This window comes from Brachypodium distachyon, chromosome 3, assembly GCF_000005505.3.
Source record: "Brachypodium distachyon strain Bd21 chromosome 3, Brachypodium_distachyon_v3.0, whole genome shotgun sequence".
In the NCBI taxonomy this organism is placed as follows: Eukaryota; Viridiplantae; Streptophyta; class Magnoliopsida; order Poales; family Poaceae; genus Brachypodium; species Brachypodium distachyon.
The window spans coordinates 47,602,679-47,628,705 of NC_016133.3; the positions used below are offsets into that span (position 1 = coordinate 47,602,679).

Below are 26,027 nucleotides of genomic sequence, written 5' to 3' on the forward strand. Positions count from 1 at the left end.
TGCTATACTCCATTTGATAGGCGTGCCTTTCGGTACCGTTGATTGATGGTGTTCATTTTGAAGATTGAGGGCCCCTTCAATTCAAATTAATTTCATAGGAAGTTTGGAGGATTTGAATCCTTAGGATTTTTTTTTCCTATATGAGTTGTTTGATTTGTAGGATTGAACCTCATGGAAAATTTTCCTAAAGATTCCATTGCACTACATTTCATTGGAATTCTCCATTCACTCCAACCTCTTTAAAATTCCTTTGTCTTTTTTCTGTGTTAAATCAAACAAACATTGATCTAACCACAATCCTACAGGATTCAAATGGGCATGGCATTGCAATCCTGCGATTTTCCTGTTCCTGTGTTTTTCCTATCTCGCCAATCAAAGAGGCCCTAAACCGGGTGTTCTCCGACCTTTAGTTGAAACAAATGAACTAGTTTTTCAAAAAAAAATGTGACCCTTAGTTGGAACAAAGTTCATTTGGTAGAAATGAAATGAAATGTAATTTTTGGTAGGATTTTATTTGGTTGAATTTAAATTCCAGGTTAAAAAATCATGTTTGTCTACCACATGGATTTGTAGAGTGGGACAAATTCGGCTTTAATAGAGGAATTAAGGTTAGTTATATAGTGTGATTGCATGAAATTTTAGATTGAATTCATGTATCCAATTTCGTGTACCAACCAAAAAAATTGGTTTCTAAAATCCTAAATGAATTTCAGAATTATAATCCGAAATGATGACTGTCAAGCTGTTAGTTCATTTATTTGAACTAAACAGGGTCACCTTTTGCACCTCTGCTCGCCGCGTGCCGCCGCGCAGCGCTCGCAGCAACCACCTTCCTCCGCTGCAGCGTGACCGCGCCGCCACCATAGATGGGCCTTCCAGCAGCCTTATTTGTGCAACTTTATCCAGGAAGCGCAACACCGCAATCGCACTTCCAGCCCAGGCAGATAATCACTCCCACGATTTGTTTGGCTCGTTGAGTCGCCGGACCCTATTTGTATCACTGTTATCTTAGCTAATGAATAAAGTGGTGGCTGCTTTCTCAAAAAAAAAAGAAAGATAATCACTCCCACGAGCCTCCCAAGTCACAAGTATTGCAATATCGCCCACATGCTATCCATAACGATGCAAGATTTTCTTAATCAGAAAACAGGAAGAGGGGGAGATTCCTGAGCCACATGCCTGGATGAGTTGGTGCAAGCGAATTCCTGCCCCCTCTTCCTAGGCCCTGCTCCTCAGCTCCCCCACCACCCATCACTCGACCAATCAAGAGATATGATGTAACCTCGCCTTGGTTGGCTAAAACCCCAAATAAACTAAGCACTCTCGTCCACTCGGCAATTAATTATAGTCTAATCGCATCGCAAAAGGGGGCAGGCGTTAATTAATCAGTTAAACCAGTACTCCTACTCACGCAGCATGCCTTTTGTCTCGGTAGCACGTCGTCCTTTGATCATTTAGCCTTTTTCGTGATTCTACAATTCTAATTCTAATTCCGAGCTTGACTTTCTGCTGACTCCCTCCTCGTGCATGACCGTCTGTCTAATCACCGGACAGCCTAATCTAACCTAATCTAATCGCATCGCCGTTTGTCTCCACGTTCCTCTGCTCATCCAGTGCTACTATATTAAGATAAGAACGCTTGCTATGTGCACCAAGAGGCAAGAGCAAGAAGAGTAGGAGAGCAGGAGGTACTCCCTCCGATCCTAAGTTGTTGTCGAAATATTACATGTATCTAGATGTTTTAAGAGAATAGATACATCCATATTTGAACAAATTTCAGCCAAGAATTTAGGATCAAAGAAAATAACATGTTAATTAAGCTGCTTGCAACGTGGGGGTGCACATCAATGGCTTACCAGCTGGGCATAGGAGACTAGCAGGTTGGTCTTCTTAGGTCATCTGTGTGTTGTGCGCACATCCAATTTGGCCTTACATGGAGGAGAACTTGCCAAGTAAAGTATACCCAGACCAAGTCAAAAAGAAGAAGAGGAAAACTGAACATTTTTTTTAGGATGTGATTCAGTAATCCATTCTTAGTCTTTTCGCGGATAATGGTGTATGGACCGGATTAACTGTATGCCCTTGTTGGTGTTGATATATAGATTGTGTGGAACGGAACGGTCCTCTTATGTGCTCTGAAAAGTAACCATTTTATGGCGTGTACGTGTGGTATGTATCACCAATGAGGCAGTGACGATGATGCTTTCCCAAGTAAATTTAAGGATTCTCAAGTAGAAAAAAAAAACTTGGTCAATGATCGTTACCTTTGCCGCTTTCTTGAATCTCTTGACTAAGGACTTGATCAAACCTAGGTCAAATACTCAAACTCAATAACCAATACGCTTTGTTTTTCTACAAAGAAGGCAATGAAAAAGTCCCTTTTGTTAGTAACCACCATTCATGGATGATTATCTTACTGTCCGAACCCAACCTCCACGCGCTTCACTTATGGCTTAATGATTTTATTCAATTGCGCTGAAATTTTAACAGTAGGCTAACGATAATATTTATGTTTTTTGTATTTTTAAAAATATGGGAACTTTTACTTTAATTATGAGCCTAAAACAAAATATGTCATTTTTCTACAGTTCTACTGATCTTATGCTCAACGAAGCTAAAGTTAGAACGGAATTTTTTATTTCTCTATTTTCTCCAGAATTTTTTGGACTGAAAAATGTTAGTTGACTCGTCAAAAACTGTCAAGTGTCACGTATGCGAAAACCAAAAGTTGTGTTCTAACGACCGGTATTGCTGTTCATGGGTAATTTAAACTTTGTGATTAGTTTAGGGTTGTGATATGAACTTATCTCACTATTTAATACACTATCATGAGAATGTTACAATACTTGATGTAGACGTTGGAAACCAATTGTCCTAACCATGGCTTGGGAATTAGCTACATATCCAACTGCCTCCGCTCAAATGTTGAAGATTTTAAATCATTTTTAGAATTTCATCAATGTATAGACAAATATACTAATACCCATAATACCAAATAAGTACTCCCTCCGACCCATATTACTTGTCTCAAATTTGCCCAAATATGAATCTATCTACGTTTAAAAAGCGTCTAAATACATGTAATATTTCGACAGGTAATATGGGTCGGAGGAAGTATATCCTAAGAAATATATCATGATTTAATTATTTTAATTTTTAGAATATGATTAACTTTCTATAAATTTAATCATATTCTAAAAAATAAGCTTATAATAATCCTGGAATATCTTAAACAGTATTTAGGATAGTGCGCTGGCCGAATTTATGCAATCGTCTGCGATGGGTCGGTCTTCCGGGTAGTGCCCCCTAAAAAATAACGTGCGTGTCGGTGTTACACTGTTGCATATCGCCCGTTGCTTGAGTAGGCGACTCGCAAAGTAAACGTAAGACAAGTCAGAGAAAGTCACTGACTTAGGAGGGTGGATATCACCTATCATTGCTCTCTCCTCTTCCGTGTAATTTCAGCGGTCAATAACACGTGGTCTCTAATTTTTACCTGCTCAGTAGCTTAGCCTGTCGTCGGTTCGGTAATTCTTTTACCATCCTTGTGTCACGCAAAATTGGAATACTTGACGGCCGGCCCTGACTAATCGAGCAGACATAAACACAGGACGACGTGATAACAGCTGACACCGTGACACGTCAACGTTTCGTTCACGTTTGTTGCGGTCGGATGCGGCTATGTACTCCACTCAGTCTGTTTGTACGTACGTACTGTATGCTAGTAGGATGGACATAGGATACGTACATATGTCGAGGAAACATGGCGCAGCAAGGCCCTGCTGCTGAAAGAGAAAGGATTTCTCGTCATGTGCGCATATATATGGCCGGGGAGACAAGCACCAAAACTAGGGTCACTCTCATGCATCGCAAGCTTGACCAAGCGACGGAGCCACGTACTAGTTAATGGTGTGGCCACCGCACAACATAAATGGACAAGGACCGGCCGGCCACTACTCCTAAATCCTAATGCGTACGCCCTCGGCCTCACTGGCATCCACTGTTACTACCTCTGACTGTTTCCTCCGCCGAGCCGAGATTCTGTTTAGCCATCATCCATATGCTGCTCATGACATGCTTGTTTGTTGCTTAAGTTTGGATTTTGGATTGGGGGATTCTCTTCTTCTTTTCTGGCTGCGAAACACGCACGAAGATTATTTGGGGGTTAATTGGCGTGCCACCGGAAGAAGTGAAGAGCAACGAAGTCACAGCTGGGCCGCTTTGCTTGGGCGTTTGGCAGAGATATTGCGATGATCATGCACTGCGAGTTGGCGCTGGCGGTGGGTCGCCGGGCCGGGCAAGGAAGCTAGCTAGGGGACACGCATTAAACAACACCACGCCCTAGCCAACCGCTGACATTAAGGGCCCAGCTCCCACGGCGTTATGTATCGGAGCCTTTGCCGTCCTGGCGCGCATGCATCCCGTATCCATCCTGAGCTTTGCACACGTGGGCCTTTCCTTTTCCTCGCTGTTTTCCTCTTGACAGCAAAGCTAGTAATAACCTGCCACTTTGGTGAAGACCACGCGGGCGATAAGGCCAAGGAGGATGACGATCGACGCTGCCCAAGGCCCCCAGAAGAGGAAGCTTGGGGCTTGGGGCGGGCGAGAAACGCGTGGGCTGGGTGCTCGTTCGTTGCCGCGATGCATGCACGGAAAGGGCAAAGTACGATATATAAACGCGCCAGCGCAGAGGATCCGCAGCCGAACCCGGATAAAGGGAGGAAGGAGGAGCGTGTCGGGTCGCGGCAGCGCACGCGACACACGCCAGCGAAGATTCGCGGTCTCGTGTCCGGGAGGGGACGCTGGCGTGCGGGCCCCTCTCCTCTCTCGCCTAGGCGTGTGGGTGGGGGAGGTACGGATGGTGTGCGTGCAGGGCAGATCCGTGAGACTTGATTATGGCAGTTATTATTGTCAGTACTGCTAATTGCGTTTGGAATTAGTCGTCAAAATATTACATGTGTCTAGACGTTTTTATACATAGATACATCCGTATTTGGATAAATTTGAGATAAGGAATACCGATCAGAAGGAGTAATATAATTTTTTTGGCTGCCGAGAGGAGATTTAGTGCGACAAGTAATTGCGCAGATGTGTTTTTTTTTTCATCCTTGTACTACGTTGTCAACAAGGGTGAAAAGTAAACGTAGCAGCAGCAGCATGGTTGCTCAGTACTATTTATAACAAGTAAAATATTTTTTTAAAATTGTTCATCTTAGGTTGTAGACATGTATGGCTCGTCTGACCCGCTAACGTGTCTGTTTAACAAATGTCACGTAGACATAGGTCCACCTGTCGAGTTACCACGTCGATTGACGTCAGTTGTCATCTTTTATAAACTGCCCTTCATATTCGTCTTCGCATCTCGCGACCACTCCCTCTCCTTTCTCCTCCCCACCTCACTGGAGAAGCCGAGGCGACGGCGGTAGACGCGGGCGACTCCGACGGGATATTGCTACGCATCGGGCCACGCGGGCCACTCCAGCGAGATGAACCCAGTGCGGCGGCTCCCCGACGCGCGGCAACCGCATCAAGGTATGAAGTCAGCCCCTAATTTCTTTGATTCCCAACCCTAATTCCGTCGATCCGTTCGATTTCTAGTAGTGGATGATCGGTAGAAGTGATTTGTTTCATAAATTTTATCTTTTTCACGGGTAGTGATAAGTGATATGTTGTCCTCCATTGAAATCAGTCAAGGGGGATTTTTTTTTGCGGCTTTGGCATGAACAAGACCGAGCGCCTCATCCGCCGCTGCCTCGCTGCCCGGAGAGGAAGGGAAGGGGAGCTCTGGCTTGGTTTCGTTGTTGCTATGTATCGCGTCCCTTGCCTTAAGGGCTACTTGTCCTAGATCTGCAATGCCGAATCTGAGGCTCCGGTATTTTGCTCGAAGAAATTTGTTTGTTGTGTTATCAACATCGAGTTCTCCGGTGATGCTAACTCCGGTTTTATTTCTTCCCTTGATCCCCACCTAAAAAAATGCCTCCTTCACGATCTGGTTGCTCCTGATTTCTTCGTGTTCTTGATTGAGGCATTGGATCTGTGAAGTTTCCCTTTTTATCTTTCAAGATCCGTGCTTATTTGTGTTCTTTGATCTTCCTAAGCAATTTCAGAAAATCAAATCTCTCTGGAGATCTGGGTTCCCTCTGTTCAGATTTTCTCCGTCTGAGTTCATGTGGGCTGGTTGGTTGGGAGGGGGAGGGGGGGCATGCCTCTCTGTTACAACTTTTGGTCCCTCGATCTTCTCGATCTGTTACAGTGATGCTCTTAATTTCATTTGCTCGCACTAGAGCAGGACCGGCCTTCGTCGTCGGATCCGTTCTTTTGATAGTCGATGTTCCTCTCAACTTCAAATCGAAGGCCCGCTTGACGGTTCAAGGACGAGACATCATCGATGCGGAGACAAGGGCCTTGCTATGGCCTTTGTCTGGTGGTTGTTGCCCATTTCAGGGGCTTTGGTGCTCTCCTCGAGACTGTTGATGCAGATGCTCATCCAAGAAATTTGGCATCAGCAGTGTCTTCTCTCTCCGGTGTTCGCAGAGGCAGTATGCTCCAACAGTCTGCTTGTTAGCTGGTGGTGGCCGGCAATTCGCTCGTCGGTGGCGGAGAGGTATATAGATGCTAGGGCACGTGTCAGCCCGAGGTGTTTCGGTGGATGCGTGGTCCTTGTTCGTCCGAATGAAGGGCGTGTGTCCTTGGGCCTAGTTGTAATTTCTACTCCACTCTACCCAAATCAAAATCACATTTCCCGAGCCTTCAAAAAAAAATCACATTGCCCAAATCAAACCAAGCCGTGCGAAAACGAAGCAACACAGAAAATGATGGACTTGCTCACCCTGTGATTAGGATACTTGTAGAACACCCTTTCAGGATTTTTCCATGATTTGAAGACCAGACGAACAACTCAACGGATTCCACCTCAAGGACAACTCACCAAGGGCAATACTAATGGAGGGATCTCCATTGCAAGATGAGCTACTACTCCGGCCAACGCCTTCCAAAATTCATACTGTAAGAAAATCCTTTGAATCAAGGGAGGGCTGAAAAAATACATGTCCCTAGAAAAAGAGAAAGGCAGTCTTGACGCACACACCCGTAGCACAGAAGAAAATGGCAGCAGGCTTCAGGCCGTGTACACGGGCTGTGTACCCATAGTAGCCCACCACAACGCACATGCACAGCGCGGCAAACGGCAACGGGCGCCCACGCCGTTACGACTCTCACTTCCCACTGAACAGCAGCCGTTAAAGCCAAGACTCTCCCCGAAACCCCGCACAATTTTCTTATTCTTTTCCTTTAGGAAACGGAACAAAAATAAAGCGGGAGCACCCAGTCACCAACCCACCCAATGACCCAACCCCCCTCTCTGCTGCCCGCCTGCAGCACCGCACTGCTTCCTCTGCCCCCGCTGCCGCGCTGTTGGCTTCTTCGCTCGCGCTAAGCCTGCCAAGCTACCCAGTAAAAAAAACAGCACACCACAACGCACCAGCACCATCTCTCCTTCGTCCGCCTCCGCCGGCCTACAGGAGGAGCTCCTCGCGACCGCCGCCCCCTTCCTCACCGCGGGAAACCCCTGACAAAGCGCCGGGCGCACGTACGGCTGCGCGCCCTGGTGAGATCTCACGTGGCCGCTTCCGCTCGCCTTGCCTCCTCTGAATTATACGTCTCCCGGGATGTCACTGATGTTCTGGTGGTGCTGCGGGGCCAGATCTGTGGAGCTGCTCATGGGGTGAGCAGATCGGCCTCCTACAGCTGAATTCCGGCCGGAGCTCGTCTGGCTCGGGCCGCGGAGATGGTGAATTCCGGCGTCGCCGGTGCCTTAGGTTCGGTTCCTTCGCTTTCGCTTGCTCTGTTCTGGCTTTTTCCGTGCGTTTCATCGGCTTGTTCTGCTCCTTCAATTGAGCTTCGATCGGTGGCGAGCAAATGAGTTTCCAGGGTGGATGTTTGAGGGAGTAGGGACGTGGACTTGGGGAGTTGACTCGTTTGCGACGAAGACAAGTCCTGAAACTCTTGTAATTCGAGGCGACTCGGCATTGTTCTACAGTAGTAATAACTGACTTTTACTAATATCGCTGTTTAGATTGTTGCTTTTGGCGGACTCGAGAGAGAATTTGCAGTTTCGGTTGCCTGGCCGATACGTTATCTACTTCCTTTTGAATGCTTGCGAATTCCGATCTGTGAAATGGACAAACGGATATTATTACGGACCTCAAATTCGGTTTTTTCATTGTCGAGTTACAGTAAGCTTGTTTTAAAATTCTCATGGTTAGCTTCACAATTGGGCCTACCACGTTGGGTAACCGGTGGATCCATGCATATGTCGAGTTCTACTTTAGATAGTAATAATGGTTCGATTGACTCATGACTGTTACAATTTACTCTATAATAAAATAAGGTGAAAAGTCTCTGTGTAGGGAGTTCTCCTTCATATCTGTACGCTTTCTCTCATGATGAATTCTCCTTCATTGAAATCAAATGTCTCTGTGTAGGGAGTTCTAGCGATGCATTATACAGGGAGCTATGGCATGCTTGTGCTGGGCCTTTGGTCACAGTGCCTCGCCAAGGCGAGCGGGTTTACTACTTTCCCCAGGGTCATATGGAACAGGTATTTGTGTTTGCTCTTCTCGGTGCCCCACAATTAGTTAATTTGCTGCTCATTACGAACATTAGCTGTTTGTGTTATGAAATGTTGCTTGCTAATTATGTTAAAATGGCAGAATGGTTTTATTTACATGGAAAAACAGTTTGGTCTTCTGTCTATCTTCATAGCTTGACCTTTTTTTTTGCCTGAAGTGAAGGATCTTGTATTTGAACTGATCATCAATTGCTATTTTTTTCTATAGCTTGAGGCATCTACAGATCAACAGCTTGACCAGCACTTGCCTTTGTTTAATCTGCCATCTAAGATCCTATGCAAGGTGGTCAATGTAGAACTTAGGGTAAGCATTTTTGCCATTTCTTCTGGTGTAGTCTTGCTTCATGCAAGTTTCACTGACATGTCTAGTAATAGCATCATTTTTTGTAGCTGAGATGTGTAGCCTGCTCATCTGTCTTCCTATTGAATGCAGGCTGAAACTGATTCAGATGAAGTTTATGCTCAGATTATGCTACAACCGGAAACAGATGTGAGTAAGCTTTTCTTATTTATTTTTCTTCTGGATCGTAGCCTCCTCTTCTGTTTGTCAGCTTTATTTTTTTCTTTACTATGATGACTTCTCTAAATCTTTGCACGATCATTTTAATATGTATATGCTCTGATTTGTTTTCCTTGATTTTGTTTTTGCTTAATCAGCAAAGTGAACCCTCCAGCGCAGATCCTGAGCCACACGAACCTGAAAAATGCAATGCCCACTCTTTCTGTAAGACTTTGACTGCTTCAGACACAAGCACCCATGGCGGATTCTCGGTTCTTAGGAGGCATGCTGAAGAGTGTTTGCCCCCACTGGTTAGCATAAAGAGCATTCTGTAATTGCATCCAGAATAATCATATTAAGTATTTTGTAGTACTCAATCCTGTTGTATGTGGTATTGTTTTACCTGTAGGATATGACTCAAAATCCACCATGGCAAGAACTGGTTGCTAAAGATCTCCATGCAAATGAATGGCACTTCCGTCACATCTTCCGAGGTAAGATTGTAACCTCACTATCCTGCTTAAAATGTTGTTAGTGCTACTACATTTTTCTTGCTGCTTTGGTAGTATTTGTTTGAATCGAATTTAGTTCCCTTAGTGTCAGCAAAAAAAATCCAAAAATTTAAGATGACATATTGGCATGCATGATGCTTTTCCGAGTGACTTAAGATTTTTATTGTTTCTCCCAGGACAACCTAGAAGGCATCTGCTTACAACTGGCTGGAGCGTTTTTGTTAGCTCAAAACGATTGGTCGCTGGTGATGCATTTATCTTTTTGAGGTATGCAAGCAGTAGCATTGCACCTCAAAGTCAAAACACATTCGTGTTCTTATCTGGTTCTACCAAGTCTGGGTGAAGCTTCTATTTTGATTATTTTTGCCAACTGTTTTTCATCTAACAGAGGCGATAATGGAGATCTGCGAGTCGGTGTAAGGAGGCTGATGAGGCAACTAAACAACATGCCATCATCAGTAATATCAAGCCACAGCATGCATCTTGGAGTACTGGCAACTGCATCCCATGCCATCTCCACTGGAACTCTCTTTTCCGTTTTCTACAAACCCAGGTTTGATCATCTGTTTTGCAATGCTTCCTGTAATAACTAAATGTGCTGTTATCAGTTTTCTTGAGGTGCCCTTTTTGGTTCCTGTTCATTTGTTCACCTTCAAAAGTAGGGTGTATTTCCCCTGTTCTCCTGATTGCTTATAGCATTATATGCATTGCTCGGTGTTTCCTTGTTGCAGCAAAAACTTACGTTACTCATCTAATTTTGTTTGCAGAACAAGTCGATCTGAGTTTGTCGTTAGTGTTAACAAGTACCTTGAAGCTAAGAATAACAAGATGTCTGTTGGAATGAGGTTTAAGATGAGATTTGAAGGCGATGAAGCTCCTGAAAGAAGGTAACTCATATTTATTTCCACATACTTCTGTTCCATTGTCTCATAAATTGACCAGGCACACCTGATAATGTTTTGTTCATTGTTTACAGGTTTAGTGGGACCATTATTGGCGTGGGGAGCATGACAACATCCCCATGGGCAGATTCTGACTGGAGATCATTGAAGGTGCTCAAGATTTGTTGGACTTTTGTGGCCAGAATTTTTTTGTTTGCACTTGACATCTAATTATTTGAATAACATAATTTGCAAACGAGGTGCAGTTGTATTGTCATGTTTTCTCATCTATTTTCTAAGATCCCAATCCATATGTTCTCCGCTGACAGGTCCAATGGGATGAGCCTTCGGCTATTCCCCGTCCTGATAGAGTTTCACCATGGGAACTGGAACCACTTGTTGCAACCAGTATACAGCCTCCTCAACCTCCTGCAAGAAATAAGCGTGCACGGCCTCCTGCTTCACCTTCAATTGCTCCAGAACACCCTCCAGTTTTTGGTATGCGTCCACTATGCTTACTTACTGCAGATTATGATGTGCGTTTCAGATATTGGTTGCTTTGCATGGCTGATCTCTTCCCCTTTTATCTTAGGTTTGTGGAAATCCCCGGGTGAGTCTGCACAGACTTTCTCGTTTTCTGGACTACAGCGAACTCAAGAATTATATCCATCAAGCCCAAATTCTATCTTCTCATCATCACTGAATATTGGGTTCAAGACAAAGAATGAGCCATCCACTCTACCAAACAACCAGTTTTATTGGCCAATACGAGACACGAGAGCTGACTCGTACTCTGCTAGCATCGATAAAGTTCCAGCCAGCAGGAAGCAAGAACCAACTACTGCTGGCTGCAGACTATTTGGAATTGAGATAGGCTCTGCTGTGGAAGCAACATCACCAGTGGTAGATGTTTCTGGTGCTTGTCATGAACAACCAGCTGCATCAGTAGACATAGAGTCTGATCAGCTCTCACAACCATCCCATGTCAACAAATCTGATGCTCCAGCAGCAAGCAGCGACCGTTCACCTTATGAAACTCAGAGTAGGCAAGTGAGGAGCTGCACAAAGGTAATAATGGCTTATTATACTATTTTTGGGTGGTGTTCAAAACCCTATTTTAGATGGCAGTGTAACTGATAACTGTTCATCCTGCAGGTAATTATGGAAGGTATGGCAGTTGGAAGGGCAGTGGACTTGACAAGGCTACATGGATATGAAGATCTTCACCAGAAATTAGAAGAGATGTTTGATATCCAGGGAGAGCTTTCTGCCAGCCTCAAGAAATGGAAGCTTGTTTACACAGATGATGAGGATGATATGATGCTGGTTGGGGATGACCCTTGGAGGTAGGTACCCTTGTCGCGATTTGCAATTAGTTGTGTTCTGTTGTCTTTTCGAGTCCTTACTGCTCACTTTTGGATCATGTGCTATTGCAGTGAGTTTTGCAGCATGGTAAAAAAGGTATACATTTACTCCTATGAGGAGGCCAAGCATCTGACTCCCAAGGCCAAGCTGCCAGTCGTTGTTGACGCCATTAAGCCAAGCCCGAGCAAACCACCATTGGAGCCTGACATGCCGCAAGGTGGCATGGGAAACAATGCCCAAGTTACCGATAACAATGACTGCTGAATGCTAACTCAATCCTATCTTTTTCCTCTCTTCTTTTGGGATGTTGATCGTGGGAGCCAATGCCCATGATCCTTGAGACCGCTAAGGGTAATCCGTTGGTTTCGTCGTGGGCCTGGATCATCTACCTAGGTTCGTCCATACCTGCGGTTGGATTGGCGGGGTCCCTCGCCAGCAAGGGTGGCTGGGAGACATAGCATTTCTTCATCGCATGTGACATTCATTCATCTTTCTTATCCGCTGGATTTGGTACTAGCCGTTGCATTCGTGTCCAGTGCTCGGTTTTGGCTATGGGTAGAGGAGTGGTAAAAAAACCCTGCAAGTCCTAGTGTCCTCACCAGTAAATAGGAATATCAACTACCATGATTATCCAATGTAGTAGTACATATCAGCATCATTCATGTTCCTAGCCGGTGCAAAGTGTTGTTTTTATTCCAGCAACATCCTCTCTTTTTCTCTCATGTCCGGTGTGCTGCCGTAGGCTTGAGTATGGTGGATTGGTGGTGGTTGTGCTTTTGGAAGCTGGAACTTTGCTTGTGTTGTTGTCTTCCCTGTCAATTGTGTACATATGACTGATTATTGAACTGAACTGGACTAATGCCGTGCTTTTTCTGATGCTCGTCCCATCATTGTGAGATTCCCATTGTTTCTTTTCTGTGCTACTAGTGGAGTAGCCATGTGGTGGATGCCTTTTTGTGCTTTACTACCTGTATGGAGCGGCCATGTGCGTTTGATGATGATAATGATCTTGTGATGTTCAATCGGAAGGGAGGTTTGTCTGTCGGGTTGATTGCTCCAACCGTGCTAGTGCTGCCCCGGCCGGAATCAATGGAACGGTCGTGGTATGCTGGCATTCGGGTGGGTCATGGGTGGTTAGGTGTTGCTGTCGTGCTGGTTGGTGGCTGTTGATTTGCTGTGTCAATGTGTGTTTAGTGGTCTTTTGCATCACTATATTCGTGGTGATGTGAGCTAGTTTAAAGGCCACGATTGTGAAGACACATGTATCAAACAAGCCGTAGCTTAGCTTTATTACTAAAAAGAGAGAGGTAACAAGATCTCTAATTAGATGGTTTCTTCATCTTGTCTTTTCTTCTTCTAGCCCTGACCCCCAAATCGCCAACAAAACAGCGGCCAGTGAGCAATCGTGTCAAAAAACACCCACCATTGACGCATTATAAGTAACAACTATAGCCCTGGGTTTGAAATTTTGACGAACTTTCAATTTTGGCGGGTGACAATATTTTAGAGCTCGAAATTTTGGACTACATTCAAATAAAATTTGAATATGGTCAAAATTCAATGAAATTCACTTCAAGCAGTACTCGAATGATTGCCAGCATTTTGGGACTGTCCAAAATTTGAAACTTTGCTATAGCCTCAATGAAAAAGTGGCTCGTTTCTAGCTTGTTATTGCCAAAAAGGTTGATTTCACAATCTCAAGAAATGCTTGACATGGACTACTGAAGGTAATCCTATTAGACAATGCAACTGAGAGAAGAAAAAGAGAAGAGATTGCAGGCTCTATTTTTTACCATCTGCCAATTAGAACTATGAAATAGTGGAAATTCTGTGCAAGTACAAGATTAGACCTGTCTTTCCCTGTAGAATCAGTACATCATTTGTGGAGAAAAAAAATCTGTGTGTGCCTCTTATTAATCCCTCTAAGCAGCTAAAAATACAACGCTACACAAAATAGTACTCCCTTCGATCCTAAATTCTTGTCGTTGTTCTAGTACAAATTTGAACTAAAACAACGACAACAATTTAGGATCGGAGTGAGTACATATAGAAAGCCTTATTTCTTTGGTTTAGAGGGCAGGCAGACTGCACCCTGAGACCCCTCGGCGTCGGCTATTTGAGGTTCAAAAACTACCCTCACTGATGCTTCCACGTTACTCCGTGGTTCTTCATCTTGATGTGTCAGGCCTTCGCTACCCTGTTCTACTGCCTGATCCTCCTGTCTTCTGTTCTCATCGCCTGCCTGATGCTGCACACTCAGGGAGCTGTCTTCTTCGGCAGTTTGTGCTTCCAGGTCAGTTGGTTCAATGCTGACAGCTTTGGGAGCTGGAAGGAGTGATACTCGACAAAGGGGGCAGGTAGTGTTCTTAGAGAGCCAGTGGTCGATGCACTCGATATGGAAGGTATGACCACAAGGGGGTATCCTCTGAAGCCGTTCATCCGGTTGATAGTCTGCTAAGCAGACTGAGCATCTGGCAAGATTGATTACGTAATCAGCTAAATATAACCAATAAATGGAAGCAAATCAGTGTATGTGGAAGGAGTGGATATTAGAGTTGTCTGCATATCTGTAGCGAGAGCTAGTAATGTAGACTACTTTGTTAGAGAAACGTGCAAGGAAAACAGTCGGAAAATATACATGCATGTCAAACAGTACGAAATACTCAGGGAAGGCCTTTATACTGCCATTCTTGCAAGTAATATACTGTCTTTCATATAGGTTAAGAGGATATAATAAGCTTTAGAGCAACATGCAATCAACAAGCTAAATCATAGCCATAATCTGCACACTTTAGTAAAATCATCTGCACGCATTAACCTAGAAGGAACTAAACCCCGAGTAATCTGTAGCCTATAAGTAGTCCATACTTGGAACGAAAATCGAGATTTTTTGTTCAGTCTTCTTCCTGCCCCTTCCATCCACAGGAACTGAAACAGACCCGTATGTGGTTTCCAGAGGTTTACCCAACCTTCTCATGATTCATGCAGGTACAGTTTGGAGATTTAGGACTATAGCTTGGAAAAATTGAACTTTGTTGGTTTCAATAAGTTGTAATGTGTGCATACTAATACCAGTGAGCCTTTGAATCCACAGCTAGCTGTCATTATGTTCAATGAATTGCAATAAAAGCGACTTGCCTATCGTGTCACTTTTGATAGTAGACAATGTATGCACGCACAAGCACATCTACTCCTTCCTTGATAGCAGATTGACAAAACAGACTGTCAACATAAAATCCGCCACGATACTTTTAACAAACGATACCATGCATTTTTTGTTGCACTAAGTTTATGAGTGCAGAGATGCACACAGAATTTGTTTTAAATGTTAATTAATCCATCAACACTTCATTGAGCCTAATATTACATGCCGTAAAATGTCACACTCCCTACTTGTTGATTCCATAACTGAAGCAGTGTTCAACAAATTTCCAAATTTGCACATGCCGTCCAACAGTGAACTAAATAGCGGTTAACAACTGGCTACCTCGCCTTTAAGTGCATATGGGAGCAGCTTTGAGATGCAGGCTAGTGGTCTTGATAAAACGAGAGGGTCGGCTACGTTAATACTCTACAGGAAGCATGTGTAGCTTTAGGATCTAGCAGCCTTGACCCTTTATTATGAACACTGATTCAGTTACGGAACTCATTTCTTGAGCTACTGAAATGACAAATAAATAGAAGCTTGTGTCTCATTAATACATAATTATACTTTCAGGGTAGGGGACATACCCGTTACTCTGGTCTTTAGTGGGCGTTGTGGGTGTCAGGGTGTTTGTGCGTCTACGCTGTACTTGGTGTTCTAATTATTTTTTACATAAAACCAGTAGATCATATATGTATACTACATACTACAATATCTTTTTATCTTATACAAATCCACGTCACTTATTTCAGGACAGAGGGAGTAGAAAACTTTATTTTCACGACCATGACATGGGACTAACACATATTGAAACATAAAAAGATATAACTGATTGTCAATTGACAAGATTAAGATATATGGTATCGCACAACACTATATAACTGCATTCAGGAGATGAGGAGTGGATCACTGACTGTGTTTCTCTGATCAAAAAGCTCTCCTTGAAGACCACAACCGGCAACATTTCCCGCACCTCCTTCTTTATGCCGCATTCCAACTACAAATGCAGAGTGAAGGCACATCAAACAATAAGATTCCCAATACAGTAAAAACTTTAAAAAACCTTGTCCGGAGAACATAAAGGCTACTTACCCTAGGGTTATCTCCCCGTATCAAATTATTAGCCCTCATCAAGGATTGCCAATTTGCTCTGCGGCGCCGCAGGTAGAACAAGTAGAAGAAAAGAAGCAAGACGAATGTGAAGAAAACTGGCACAGAGAAGATGAAGGCTTGGTATAGTTTAAGCTCCGGCGATACGGCTGAGCAGTAGTCTGGTGGATCTGGGGAAGTACAAGACATGGCCAAACAAAAAAAAATTCTGTACCAGCAGGCAGAAAACCAGAGCAATCGACTTTACCGAGTCCCCAACTAGCCCCCAAAATCTCTCGTTTACCCCAGTGAACTCCAATAATCCTAAATCCCACGGCCGAGCAGTAGTCTTGATTTTTGCCTCAGTTACAAATTGGGGAATCCGTTTGTGGGGTGATGGGAAGAGAACGGTCGGGAGCTAGAGAACAGAAGGGGAGATCAACCTGCGGTGGAGGCACTCGCGCGAGGAGTAAGACGAGCTAGGGGGCTGGGGCGCTCGGCAACGGCATGGGGAGGAAGGGGTGGCGCCGCTGGCGCGAGGAGGAAGACGAGCCACGGAGCGACGGGGCAGAGAATCCTACGAGACCTGTCTGGTCTACAGTTGCTATAATTGTCCGTCGACCTAGAGCTTCTACTCCAGTTTGTAACACGCTCAAATACTAATCCCACAAATAATACGCACGCTCAAAAAATCTCACAAATAATACGCAGTTATTCATTTCCGTATTCTATCACCGTTCGAAAGATACAGATCTCGTTACCTATTTCAGCGGCGGATCCAGGTTTTAAATATTGGGGTGAAAAACGGTGTATTTCTAATATTGGGTGGGACAAATACTTTGCAATCCTTTTTTTCTAATATTTTTATAGTTTTTACTTATGATATAAAGGATTCCAAATTTATTGGGTGGGGCGGACCCCACCCAATCAGCCGGCTGGGTCCGTCTCTGACCTATTCCCGCATTCTATCACCATGGGGAGGAGGACAGATGGGTTTTTTTCTCTACATAAGTCAAATTCGGATTGATTATACGATGAAACATTGAATGACATATACTTCTTTGAATCGTTTCATCTTGGAACAAACACCATGTCCACCACTCAGACGCTATGTAGTTGTTGCTTTCACGATCCCAATGCTAGATCCTATGGGCTGTCTATCCTGCAGTGTCTCGGTCTTCTATGCTCCAAACATATCAAATTACAGAACAAAGGAAATGCGGTTGGCCAACATTTCCCATGAATCAACCAGCACCAGCATCCTGACTCTACCGATCCCAATTGCAATGCCGGCGACTACAAATAGACCCTTCTTTGAAAAAGAAGAAGAAACAACAGATGGACCCAATTGCTCGAGAGAATCTTGTTGGAGAAACCCTGCCTATCTAACACCGCAAGAACGGAAGGACTGTCGCTAATCCAACTGAATCCAACACCTAATTTGCACGAGACATGGGTGTGGACAGATCATGGTTCGGGTGAGAGACATGGAACCCCAAGGTCGTGGGGGCGGGAGCGGCGGCGAATCAAGCTAGGAGGAGCAACATAAGGGTTTTTTCAACGGTGCCACTGCGGTACCTAGAAAGGGAGTGGCAGCGCGCAGATCGGGCTAGGAGGAGAGCTAAAAAGAAACATGAAATAAATGAAAATGAAGGCAAGGGCAGCTTAGTGTAGGTGTAGGTCGTCGACTCCTCGCCGAGAGCAGGGACACAAGCGAACGTGGCGGGCGTGTGAGTTGAGAGTCGTTCAGGACTTCAACTTCAAGAATGAGTGAATTTGTTGCGGCATACATTACGCATTGTATAATATGTATTTTCTATTTCTCGACGAGCAAATCAGATTTGCAATTTCAAAACTTGTGTCATTACATACGAGACGTAGATTTTTAGGTCCATTGAACATTCATCGATACAATTTCACCGATCTTGGCTATACTAAGTTGGAGAGTTTACCGTGCTCTCAACGCCTCGGGCACTATTATTGTAGTGCCTTGTCCACGACCATTGCCCAGCCTCCATGTCGTCACACGATTCGTGCCTTTGATTGCCCCAGTGCGATCTCTCGCAAGTCCTACAATGGGTGCATGGGTCCCGTTAGGCTTTTCAAGAACCTGCAAAGCTCATTTAGACCCCTGAAAAACTTGGCTTGACGGCCCTTTGAAGCCTGTGCTCGCACAGTGTGCACTATATCCCATGACCAGGAGCACCCGGTGCCTCCCGGTTCCATCAGTCAACCCCTTCTATTGGTGTGGCCATGCTTGGGAACATTTTTGTCTTTGCATTTTTGTTTGTCGCCATCAAGCCTATGTATCATTTCGTCGTTGTCGCGTTTAGACCTCGTCGTGCTCCCTTCTTGCCAGCTCGCATTTGTGTTGTCCCGCTACGCCATTGGGTGGCTATTGGGATGTCGCTATGTTACCATTGTCTTTCTCTGGGCGGTTTATTGCTACATGGCTCAAGAGGCAACTCTTTCTTTGGTCTTTACTTGCCGCTCGGCTCTAGAGGTTCGCCGCTGCCGACAGCAACATTAGGACGTGGAGTTTCTTTTTTTGCGAGGGCACATGGGAACGGAACAGGGTGGTGCATGGAGAGGGAGTAGGGTGCCACGTAGGGTGGCGCATGGGGAGGGAGTAGGGTGCCACGTAGGGTGGCCCCCATGGCCAGAGTGACGAGGCTACTGATCAGTGTGTGCACTATCTCCTTTCTTTCCCATTTTTCTCCCTATGTGTGTTGTGGATGTGCCACCTGTGTTAGTAGTTTCTAGGAATTTGTTTGTTCTATCGGCCTTTATTTGACCGACCGTGTTTAGTCAGTTGACTCATGCATGTAATATGCATTGACTAGTGACACATCAAACTTTTGTCCTTCTTTTGCACGTGATGTTTGAGTCGTGTCTAGTTTGTTGTCTCTAGTTGATCTGTGTCTTGGCCGGGTTATTGTCTTTCCCCTTGTGTTTCTTGGTGTCATTAATATTTACGTTTGAGCCGTGTCATTAATTTCCTTTTGTTCTGCCCCTTCTCTCTTCATTTTTTTCTTTCCCCTCGTTGCTTCTCATGGCCATGTCTCCTTGGTGGACAGTGGTTGTTGGCTGGTTGTCTCGTTGACGGGGTCGTGGTTTTTCTTGTTCGGACTCCCCTGTTTCATTGCAACATGTCCATTCATTGGCTCTAAAAGCCTGTATTACAATGGTGCTGCTCTAGATCTTGTGATGTTGTAGACTGTGTTTCTCTTCTGTGAGCACCTTAGGGTCGTTGGAGATAAGTAGTGGCTTTTGGCTGTGTTTAGGTACTTCTAAAATCCTATGTGTAAATGTTATTTTCGTAAAAAGATTTTGCTTCACTTTTCGGACTTTGTGTTCTATCGATCGGGTCAGTGTAGCAGTTTTCAAATGTTTCGTAGACCGGGCCATTACCGTAAACTTTTTTTTACACAATATCATTGATCGAGGCATCGAGCCTGATAATGTTTTGTTATCGCTCTTGTAATTTTACATTTTTTAAATAAAATTTGCAGTATACAATTACGGAGTAGTATGTTTTTTAGCACAAGTAGATCAATTAGTAGATCATTGATCTACTGTTTCCCCTTAAAAAAAAAAGGCATCGAGTCCATTTCTCACGGGCCAAATCCAGAAAATTGCACAAAAAAGAAAGCCCACTGGTATCGCTCGCCAGTCGCCCATGGGCCATGGCAATCTCGCCACCATCTTCTGTACGACCCCGACGGCCCGACCCCACCAAGTCGCCAAGACGAGCGTGGATCGAGGCGACGAGGATTTTTTGTGCAGTGGCTTGGCTTCTCTCCCGGCCGCCATGTCCGCAGCGGCCGCTGATCACCGGGCTGGGTCTACGAGGAGGGAGAGGCGGAGGGAACGGAAGAAGCAGCGCCGCCGCCGCGCACGGAGGGAGGCCGCTGCGCTCGCGCGGGCTACAGCGGAGGCCGTCGCCGCCGACCCCGAGGTACAGCGCTGCCTCCGCAAGCTCGAGGAGGCCGAGGCCGAATCATCCGAGCGAGCGCGCCGTGCCTTCGAGGAAGCCGAGCGCCGCTGGCTCGAGGCTGCCGCCTCGCGTGCCGCGGAGAAGGCAGCTGCTGCTGCGGAAGCGGAGGCGAGGGCTCCCGAGACTTCCTCACGCATTAAGGTCCTCATTTTAACCCAATTCCTTAGCTTCTTCTAAACTCTAATGAGCTACTAAATCAGAATCGGAGTATTTGGTTATTTGCTTGCTTAGTTAAATATTAGAATAGGTAGTTGCTCCGTTTCTATCGTGACGAGCCTTGTACGCCTGATTCGAATGAACAGTAATCTGCAGTTTGTGGATGGTTTGATGCGTCACATGCGTATGTTATTTCGTTGACATTAACACCGCAGTAGAATTTTCTACTTGATGAAATGGCCGCAAATTTTGGGGACAATCTGAGCATTGAGGGAAATGAAAGACCAATGTCTTTGCTCTAATCTGGTGGATCCCCTTGAGCTGTCTTTGATTTAGTAATACTTATATGCTTCCACAATTTTCAGCATCCACGGCATGAAGATATTCTTACTATCCATTGGATCTGTTTATTTGCATCCTCTTGATACACAATGTATGCATGTTGTTTGGCAACTCAATCCAGTTACTGTGCGTGTGGGTGAGTGAGAGGGTGGTCATCACAAAAAATACTACTAGGTGGTGTAATGTTTTCAAAACTACCTTCGATATACATTCTAATGGGAACTATGATTTTGTCTTTGCAATTGCAGTTTAAAGGTGACCACCCAGATGAGTCAGAAGAAGATGATGAATGGGAGTATGTCGAAGATGGACCAGCGGAGATCATATGGCAAGGAAATGAGATCACCGTGAAGAAGAAAAAAGTCAAAGTACCAAAGAAGTCCAAGGATAAACCACTAATTCAAGAGGTTCAATTTCTATTGGTGATAAACTTTTGTTGGCTCTCTAGCATTGCTCAAGAATCCAAATCTTTTACTTGCCGTCTGAGAATTATATGATCAATGTCCTGCAGGAAGAGAGACCTACATCAAACCCACTTCCACCTCAGTCTGTAGCTATTTCTTCTCAGAGGAGAGAACCTTCCTTGTCTGCTCAAGAAGTACTTGAGAAAGTTGCTCAAGAGACTCCAAATTTTGGAACAGAACAAGTATGCTCCATTGTTCTCTTTTCAGTAGGACATGGGAAAATGTAGTTTCATTGCAAAAATGTAGATCGATAAATTCTATTGCCTGATTTTTTTTTGCGTCATTTGCACCAATGTAACGTCTCTGTGTATTTCCTCTGTAGGATAAGGCCCATTGCCCATTTTACCTCAAGACGGCAGCCTGCCGCTTTGGAGTGCGCTGCAGCAGAGTTCATTTCTACCCTGATAAATCATGCACACTGCTTATGAAAAATATGTATAATGGTCCAGGCCTTGCTTTGGAGCAAGATGAAGGACTTGAGGTTTGTTAGAGGACAATCTCTTCCAAGTAAATTGGTATCCTGAATCTATTGCTTATTTGAATGCAGCATTTAGAATTATTCACCCTGACTTCCATGGACAGTTTTTACCCAGTACAATACATATTCCTCACCTATCTTTGTTTTTATGATCAAACAAAGTCCATGATTAAGCTCATAACTTGTGCTGTACAACGAACAACCATGGATAAAAATAACTCGGTGCTTCAAGTGTCAAAGATGCCTTCTTATTAATCTTTAAAAGTTATTCTTGACATGCTGGTTACTCTCAGACCTGCAACGAATGCATGTTCTTTGATGTAAGTCTCCCAGAATTCCGTCTTGAAGCAAGCAGTGATCAGCCGCCCAGTTGGTTCCACTTCATTGAGGACGCTGAACTTTGATCTGCTACTGTATCCTAAATTTTCATGTTGGTGTTGCTGAGATTTGCTATTTTTTTCTTTTAACGATGGGAAGGCAGAAATTTCTCCAACATTTAAAATTTGAAACATGTCTTTTGATGAAGCAGCTCCTTGACAATTCGATAGTATTTCTGCATTATTTTAACATGTGACTATCAAGGAGCTGTTCTTTTATTGGACATATTGACGATCATTAGGTGACAGGTGAATCTATTTTTAACCCCTTTAGCAGAGAAAATAATTATTGATGGTAAACTAATTCTTAAGCAGGCCCTTTGCATTATTTTTGTGTTTCTCTAGTTTTAGTGGCTCAATAGGGCAGCCAATCCCAATAAGTAAGAGCAAATTAGCATACTCTACGGTGTTTACTTCATAGGTTATGGAACTTACAGCTCAAGGGTTGATTTCATATATCATTTGGACTAATAAGTTTTTGTATAACATCCTCCAGTTTACAGATGAAGAGGTCGAACAGAGCTATGAAGAATTTTACGAAGATGTGCACACTGAATTTCTGAAATTTGGTGAACTTGTCAATTTCAAGGTTCGTTTTGCTTTTCTTTTGTACTGAGGCTACTTGACTCTCCCTCTGGCAGTATTTCTCTGTTGCATGAATAGTACTTTGTTGCTAAGTGTGCGTGGTTATTGGTCTCCAAGGATGATTCTGCTCTTACTTCTTGAGATTTTTGCTGCTAATTTGCTCTTACTTATTGGGATTGGCTTCCCTTTTGAAGCAAAATTTCTGTGTTAATGTGAACAATTTGCTACAATTTGGTTGGCCATGACTGATTGTTATGTGCACAGATATAGGATTAGGTAATATCTTCTATGTATAAATAGTTCCAGTCCACAATGTATTCTTCCTAGCATCTCCTTAAGCCGAATCATCAAGTAATAAACCCCCACCTATCTATTTTCCCCAAAATGCACAACATCAAGTAATAATGAATGTTGGTCATACGACTCTCTCTTTCTCCCTCTCTCTCTCAGACTTTATTTTTGGCCTAATTAATGAGAAATCCTCCTTCCCTAACCTATGTTCTACTACCCAATTGCCATGCTGTCCAGCCATCTTCATTGCAGTAGTTACCCAGTTGGAACCCTCCAGCCCTGACTCTATCTCAACCACCAACAGTGGCAGGAGGACAGTTCCGTTTCTCTGTTATTCAACTCAAGGCATTGTTTTATTCTGTAATTATCTAGTAAGACTGGTTAGCTGTAGTTGTTCATTGCCACTGTGCTCTGTTATATGTTTATACACTGGGTTTGCCAACCACAACTTGTTTAAGAATTTCAACCTCACCTCAGAGATGAATTACACTTTTCTTGATAGCGGACTACACATCAAGGTTGTAAACATCAGTCAAGGAAAACAAACCTCAGACCGGGTTTGCTGGTTTTCACTACAAATGGGAAAACAACTGGGTGGTTTGTTAGCTTGAATTCAAACACATATTTGAATTCAAACAGTTACCAAGTTGTTATGACCAATTATCGGTGGTTCCCTTGTACGCAACACTGGTAATCTATATTTGAATTGAAATTAGATTTAAACAGGGTGGTTTTCTTTATCCTTGTCAGAATTTATCCTGTTATGCACCAGAAGTTTCCTCAAGTTGTGCAACCTGGCCTAGGCGTTTAATTTGCAGGCTAACAATAAACCAAAACTAGATTTTCCTTTTTCTCCAAATCTCCTAGTGGTATCTGAAGTTTCTGTTCTGCATAGTAGTTTTCTTGTTGTAATAATTCCAGATATTATTTCAGGTATGTAGAAATGGATCATTTCATCTTCGAGGAAATGTTTACGTGCATTACAAATCCTTGGATTCAGCTCTTCTTGCCTACAACAGCATGAATGGCCGATATTTTGCTGGAAAGCAGGTGATTACTTCATTTCATTCCTCAAGTCAAGTACTGTCAGTTATATTAGCACAATTGGTAGAGCATACTTGTGAATGCTTTCTTACATCAATCCTTCACCCTTAGATATTATTCCTAGTGTTGGAAGTACTAATTATGTCTTCCTACGGTACTCCTAAGCTTACTTTGGTGTTTACCCATGTTCGTTAGATAACATGCGAGTTTGTTGCCGTGACAAAATGGAAGGCAGCAATATGTGGTGAGTACATGAGGTCAAGATTCAAGGTATCTTAAATCTCCAACTTTGACTCCGTTGTTTTATTTTGACATGTACAATACATATTTGCAGCATTTGTGCTAGAGGAGCAATCTCTGAGTTTGAGAAATTAGCTCAGGATGGCTAATATAATCTATGTACACTGTATCATCTCTCCTGCAGACCTGTTCACATGGAGTTGCATGTAATTTCATTCACTGCTTTCGCAATCCTGGGGGAGATTATGAGTGGGCTGATTGGGACAATCCTCCTCCTAAACACTGGACTAGGAAGATGGTCGCTCTTTTTGGCCCCTCAGATGATGCTTCTTTTGGCAAGGCAAGTGATACCCCAGACTTTGAATGGTCATGTGATTCAGACAGGAAGAGGCTGAGAAGTTCCGATAATAGGTACATACTCAACTGTATTGCTTGCAGTTTTTGTTATACTAAATTCTAAAACAGGAGGTGTTTAATATCATGACTTGAATCTAGTAGGCATGTTTCAAGTAGAACGGAGGATAAAGATGCACATAGACGACACTCATCAAGAGATTATTCACATTCAAAGCATGAACTGAGCAGCCATATCAGGAAGTCTGGCCGCGATCGACATAGAAGAGAACCATCTGCAGCGAATAAGCAAAGAGACCAAAAGAATGAAGATAATACTGAAAAACACTGTTCTGCCATGGAAAACGAAAGAGTATCTTATACGCATATGTGTGAGGAAAGACATCGAAATTACCATGACGATGGAGGACGGCAAGATGGTACTGAAATCAAGTCTAGGAAGCACAGATCTGAATGGCAAGAAAGTGTGGAGCCTACTTCTGACTGGCCTTCAGAATTCACTGATGCAGGCACCAGCAAGAGTCCTTCACGCAGCAAGCCCACTGACAGATACGATTATCACAAAAGGAGCAGGATGCAAACTTTGGAGGATCTCAATGTTGAAAGCCACTATTCCAGTGCCCACAGATCATCAGGAAAAGAGCACAGTAAAAAAAGGAGCTCGAGACATTACATAGAAGATGACTCTTATCATGAGAAAGACAGTGGAAGAGGCAAATCAAGAAAACACAGTAACCATCATGATGACCCTGATGATAGATGGCTAGCGACAAATAGTGATGTTGATTCAAATGCAGAAACTCAACATCAAAGGTCAATGGATAGGGTTGGTAAGCTTGAAAAGAATGATAATGCTCGTCCAGACACGGATGATCGGTATGAAAGGTCCAGCAGCAGGTCTACTAAGTCGAGAAAGAAGGATGGCAAGAGCAGTAGGAAACGGAAGTATGACGATGAAAACACGAAGGACAGCGACAGCGATGGCGATACGTCAGACTCGAAAGACACGAGGGATTTGAGTTCTCATGATCACGCATGGAGGAGTCGATCAAGAAGCAGCGAGAAGGATCTTCCGTTGCACAGATCTAGGAGGAAGTGAAGTCATGGTAGTCATGATTCATGTTGCCACAAAAATATCTCATGATTTGCCCATGTGCTGGCGTGCTGCCTACAGATGCCAGTAGCTCTAGTCGTGTAGGTCTCTTCCCTCTTGCTGGTGAGAGGTTCTTTTTCGTAGAGCTCTCTTGATGGAAGGCTTATTATAATTTGTTTCCGTGCTAATCTAGAGTTATCGATATCTAGGATTTGGGACAACATTATAGAGTTAATCTAGAGTCATCAATGAAGGTATTAGCCACAAAATCAGTATTGACCTTTTCTTTTCTTTTGTCTTCGTAGCAACAACTTTATAACATCGCTGCACTCTTTGGATTTGGCGGAGGTGCTTCGATGGAGTTGCATATGAAATTATTTGCAAATACACTACGGACGGAGGGGGATCTTTTCTTTCTCTCTCCATCGATTCATGCTGTGTGAAATTTTGAGTTCATCACAAGGATGCACGATACTTTAAGACGAG

The 26,027-nt window shown here is 43.8% G+C and overlaps 3 protein-coding genes across 6 annotated transcripts; 2 read left to right on the forward strand and 1 right to left on the reverse strand.

The window, feature by feature from the left end:
* Positions 1-7,324: 7,324 nt before the first annotated feature.
* LOC100842263 (auxin response factor 7) lies at positions 7,325-12,776 on the forward strand. The gene is made up of 15 exons (XM_010237246.3): positions 7,325-7,606; positions 7,703-7,817; positions 8,484-8,599; positions 8,838-8,933; positions 9,063-9,119; positions 9,287-9,439; positions 9,538-9,622; positions 9,817-9,907; positions 10,029-10,193; positions 10,408-10,527; positions 10,617-10,692; positions 10,851-11,019; positions 11,114-11,589; positions 11,677-11,867; positions 11,958-12,776. Exons 2-15 carry the CDS (start codon positions 7,787-7,789, stop codon positions 12,148-12,150), a joined length of 2,019 nt encoding a protein of 672 aa, XP_010235548.1. The 5' UTR covers positions 7,325-7,606; positions 7,703-7,786; the 3' UTR covers positions 12,151-12,776.
* An 872-nt stretch (positions 12,777-13,648) lies between these two features.
* On the reverse strand, positions 13,649-16,757 carry LOC100828709 (RING-H2 finger protein ATL7). The gene is made up of 3 exons (XM_003572570.4): positions 16,124-16,757; positions 15,946-16,028; positions 13,649-14,357 (listed from the first exon to the last, which is right to left on the reverse strand). The coding sequence occupies exons 1-3, from the start codon at positions 16,328-16,330 to the stop codon at positions 13,943-13,945; spliced, it is 705 nt and encodes a 234-aa protein (XP_003572618.1). The 5' UTR covers positions 16,331-16,757; the 3' UTR covers positions 13,649-13,942.
* A 3,112-nt stretch (positions 16,758-19,869) lies between these two features.
* LOC100829010 (zinc finger CCCH domain-containing protein 16) lies at positions 19,870-26,015 on the forward strand. Of its 4 annotated transcripts, none has more exons than XM_024461604.1 (9): positions 19,870-20,258; positions 20,864-21,037; positions 21,127-21,261; positions 21,402-21,560; positions 22,431-22,523; positions 23,744-23,860; positions 24,050-24,124; positions 24,279-24,505; positions 24,590-26,015. In XM_024461604.1, exons 1-9 carry the CDS (start codon positions 19,932-19,934, stop codon positions 25,545-25,547), a joined length of 2,265 nt encoding a protein of 754 aa, XP_024317372.1. In that variant the 5' UTR covers positions 19,870-19,931; the 3' UTR covers positions 25,548-26,015. The 4 variants fall into 4 exon arrangements, with proteins under 4 accessions (XP_024317372.1, XP_010235550.1, XP_024317373.1 ...); XM_010237248.3 differs by having other exon boundaries at positions 19,872-20,258; positions 20,864-21,022; XM_024461605.1 differs by having other exon boundaries at positions 19,873-20,258; positions 24,593-26,015.
* Positions 26,016-26,027: the final 12 nt, after the last annotated feature.

What these genes read in the sequence shown, in the direction of transcription:
- LOC100828709 (XM_003572570.4), bottom strand. Translation starts at nt 16,330, where the DNA reads ATGTCTTGTACTTCCCCAGATCCACCAGACTACTGCTCAGCCGTATCG. An exon ending in TACGGGGAGATAACCCTAGG is followed by an intron (nt 16,029 to 16,123) that starts GTAAGTAGCCTT and finishes CTGCATTTGTAG; the next exon opens with TTGGAATGCGGCATAAAGAA. An exon ending in TTTTTGATCAGAGAAACACA is followed by an intron (nt 14,358 to 15,945) that starts GTCAGTGATCCA and finishes CAATCTTGCCAG; the next exon opens with ATGCTCAGTCTGCTTAGCAG.
- LOC100842263 (XM_010237246.3), top strand. Translation starts at nt 7,787, where the DNA reads ATGGTGAATTCCGGCGTCGCCGGTGCCTTAG. An exon ending in CGGCGTCGCCGGTGCCTTAG is followed by an intron (nt 7,818 to 8,483) that starts GTTCGGTTCCTT and finishes GTCTCTGTGTAG; the next exon opens with GGAGTTCTAGCGATGCATTA. An exon ending in AAGTGAGGAGCTGCACAAAG is followed by an intron (nt 11,590 to 11,676) that starts GTAATAATGGCT and finishes TTCATCCTGCAG; the next exon opens with GTAATTATGGAAGGTATGGC.
- LOC100829010 (XM_024461604.1), top strand. Translation starts at nt 19,932, where the DNA reads ATGTCCGCAGCGGCCGCTGATCACCGGGCTGGGTCTACGAGGAGGGAG. An exon ending in AGACTTCCTCACGCATTAAG is followed by an intron (nt 20,259 to 20,863) that starts GTCCTCATTTTA and finishes TTGCAATTGCAG; the next exon opens with TTTAAAGGTGACCACCCAGA. An exon ending in GATATTTTGCTGGAAAGCAG is followed by an intron (nt 23,861 to 24,049) that starts GTGATTACTTCA and finishes CATGTTCGTTAG; the next exon opens with ATAACATGCGAGTTTGTTGC.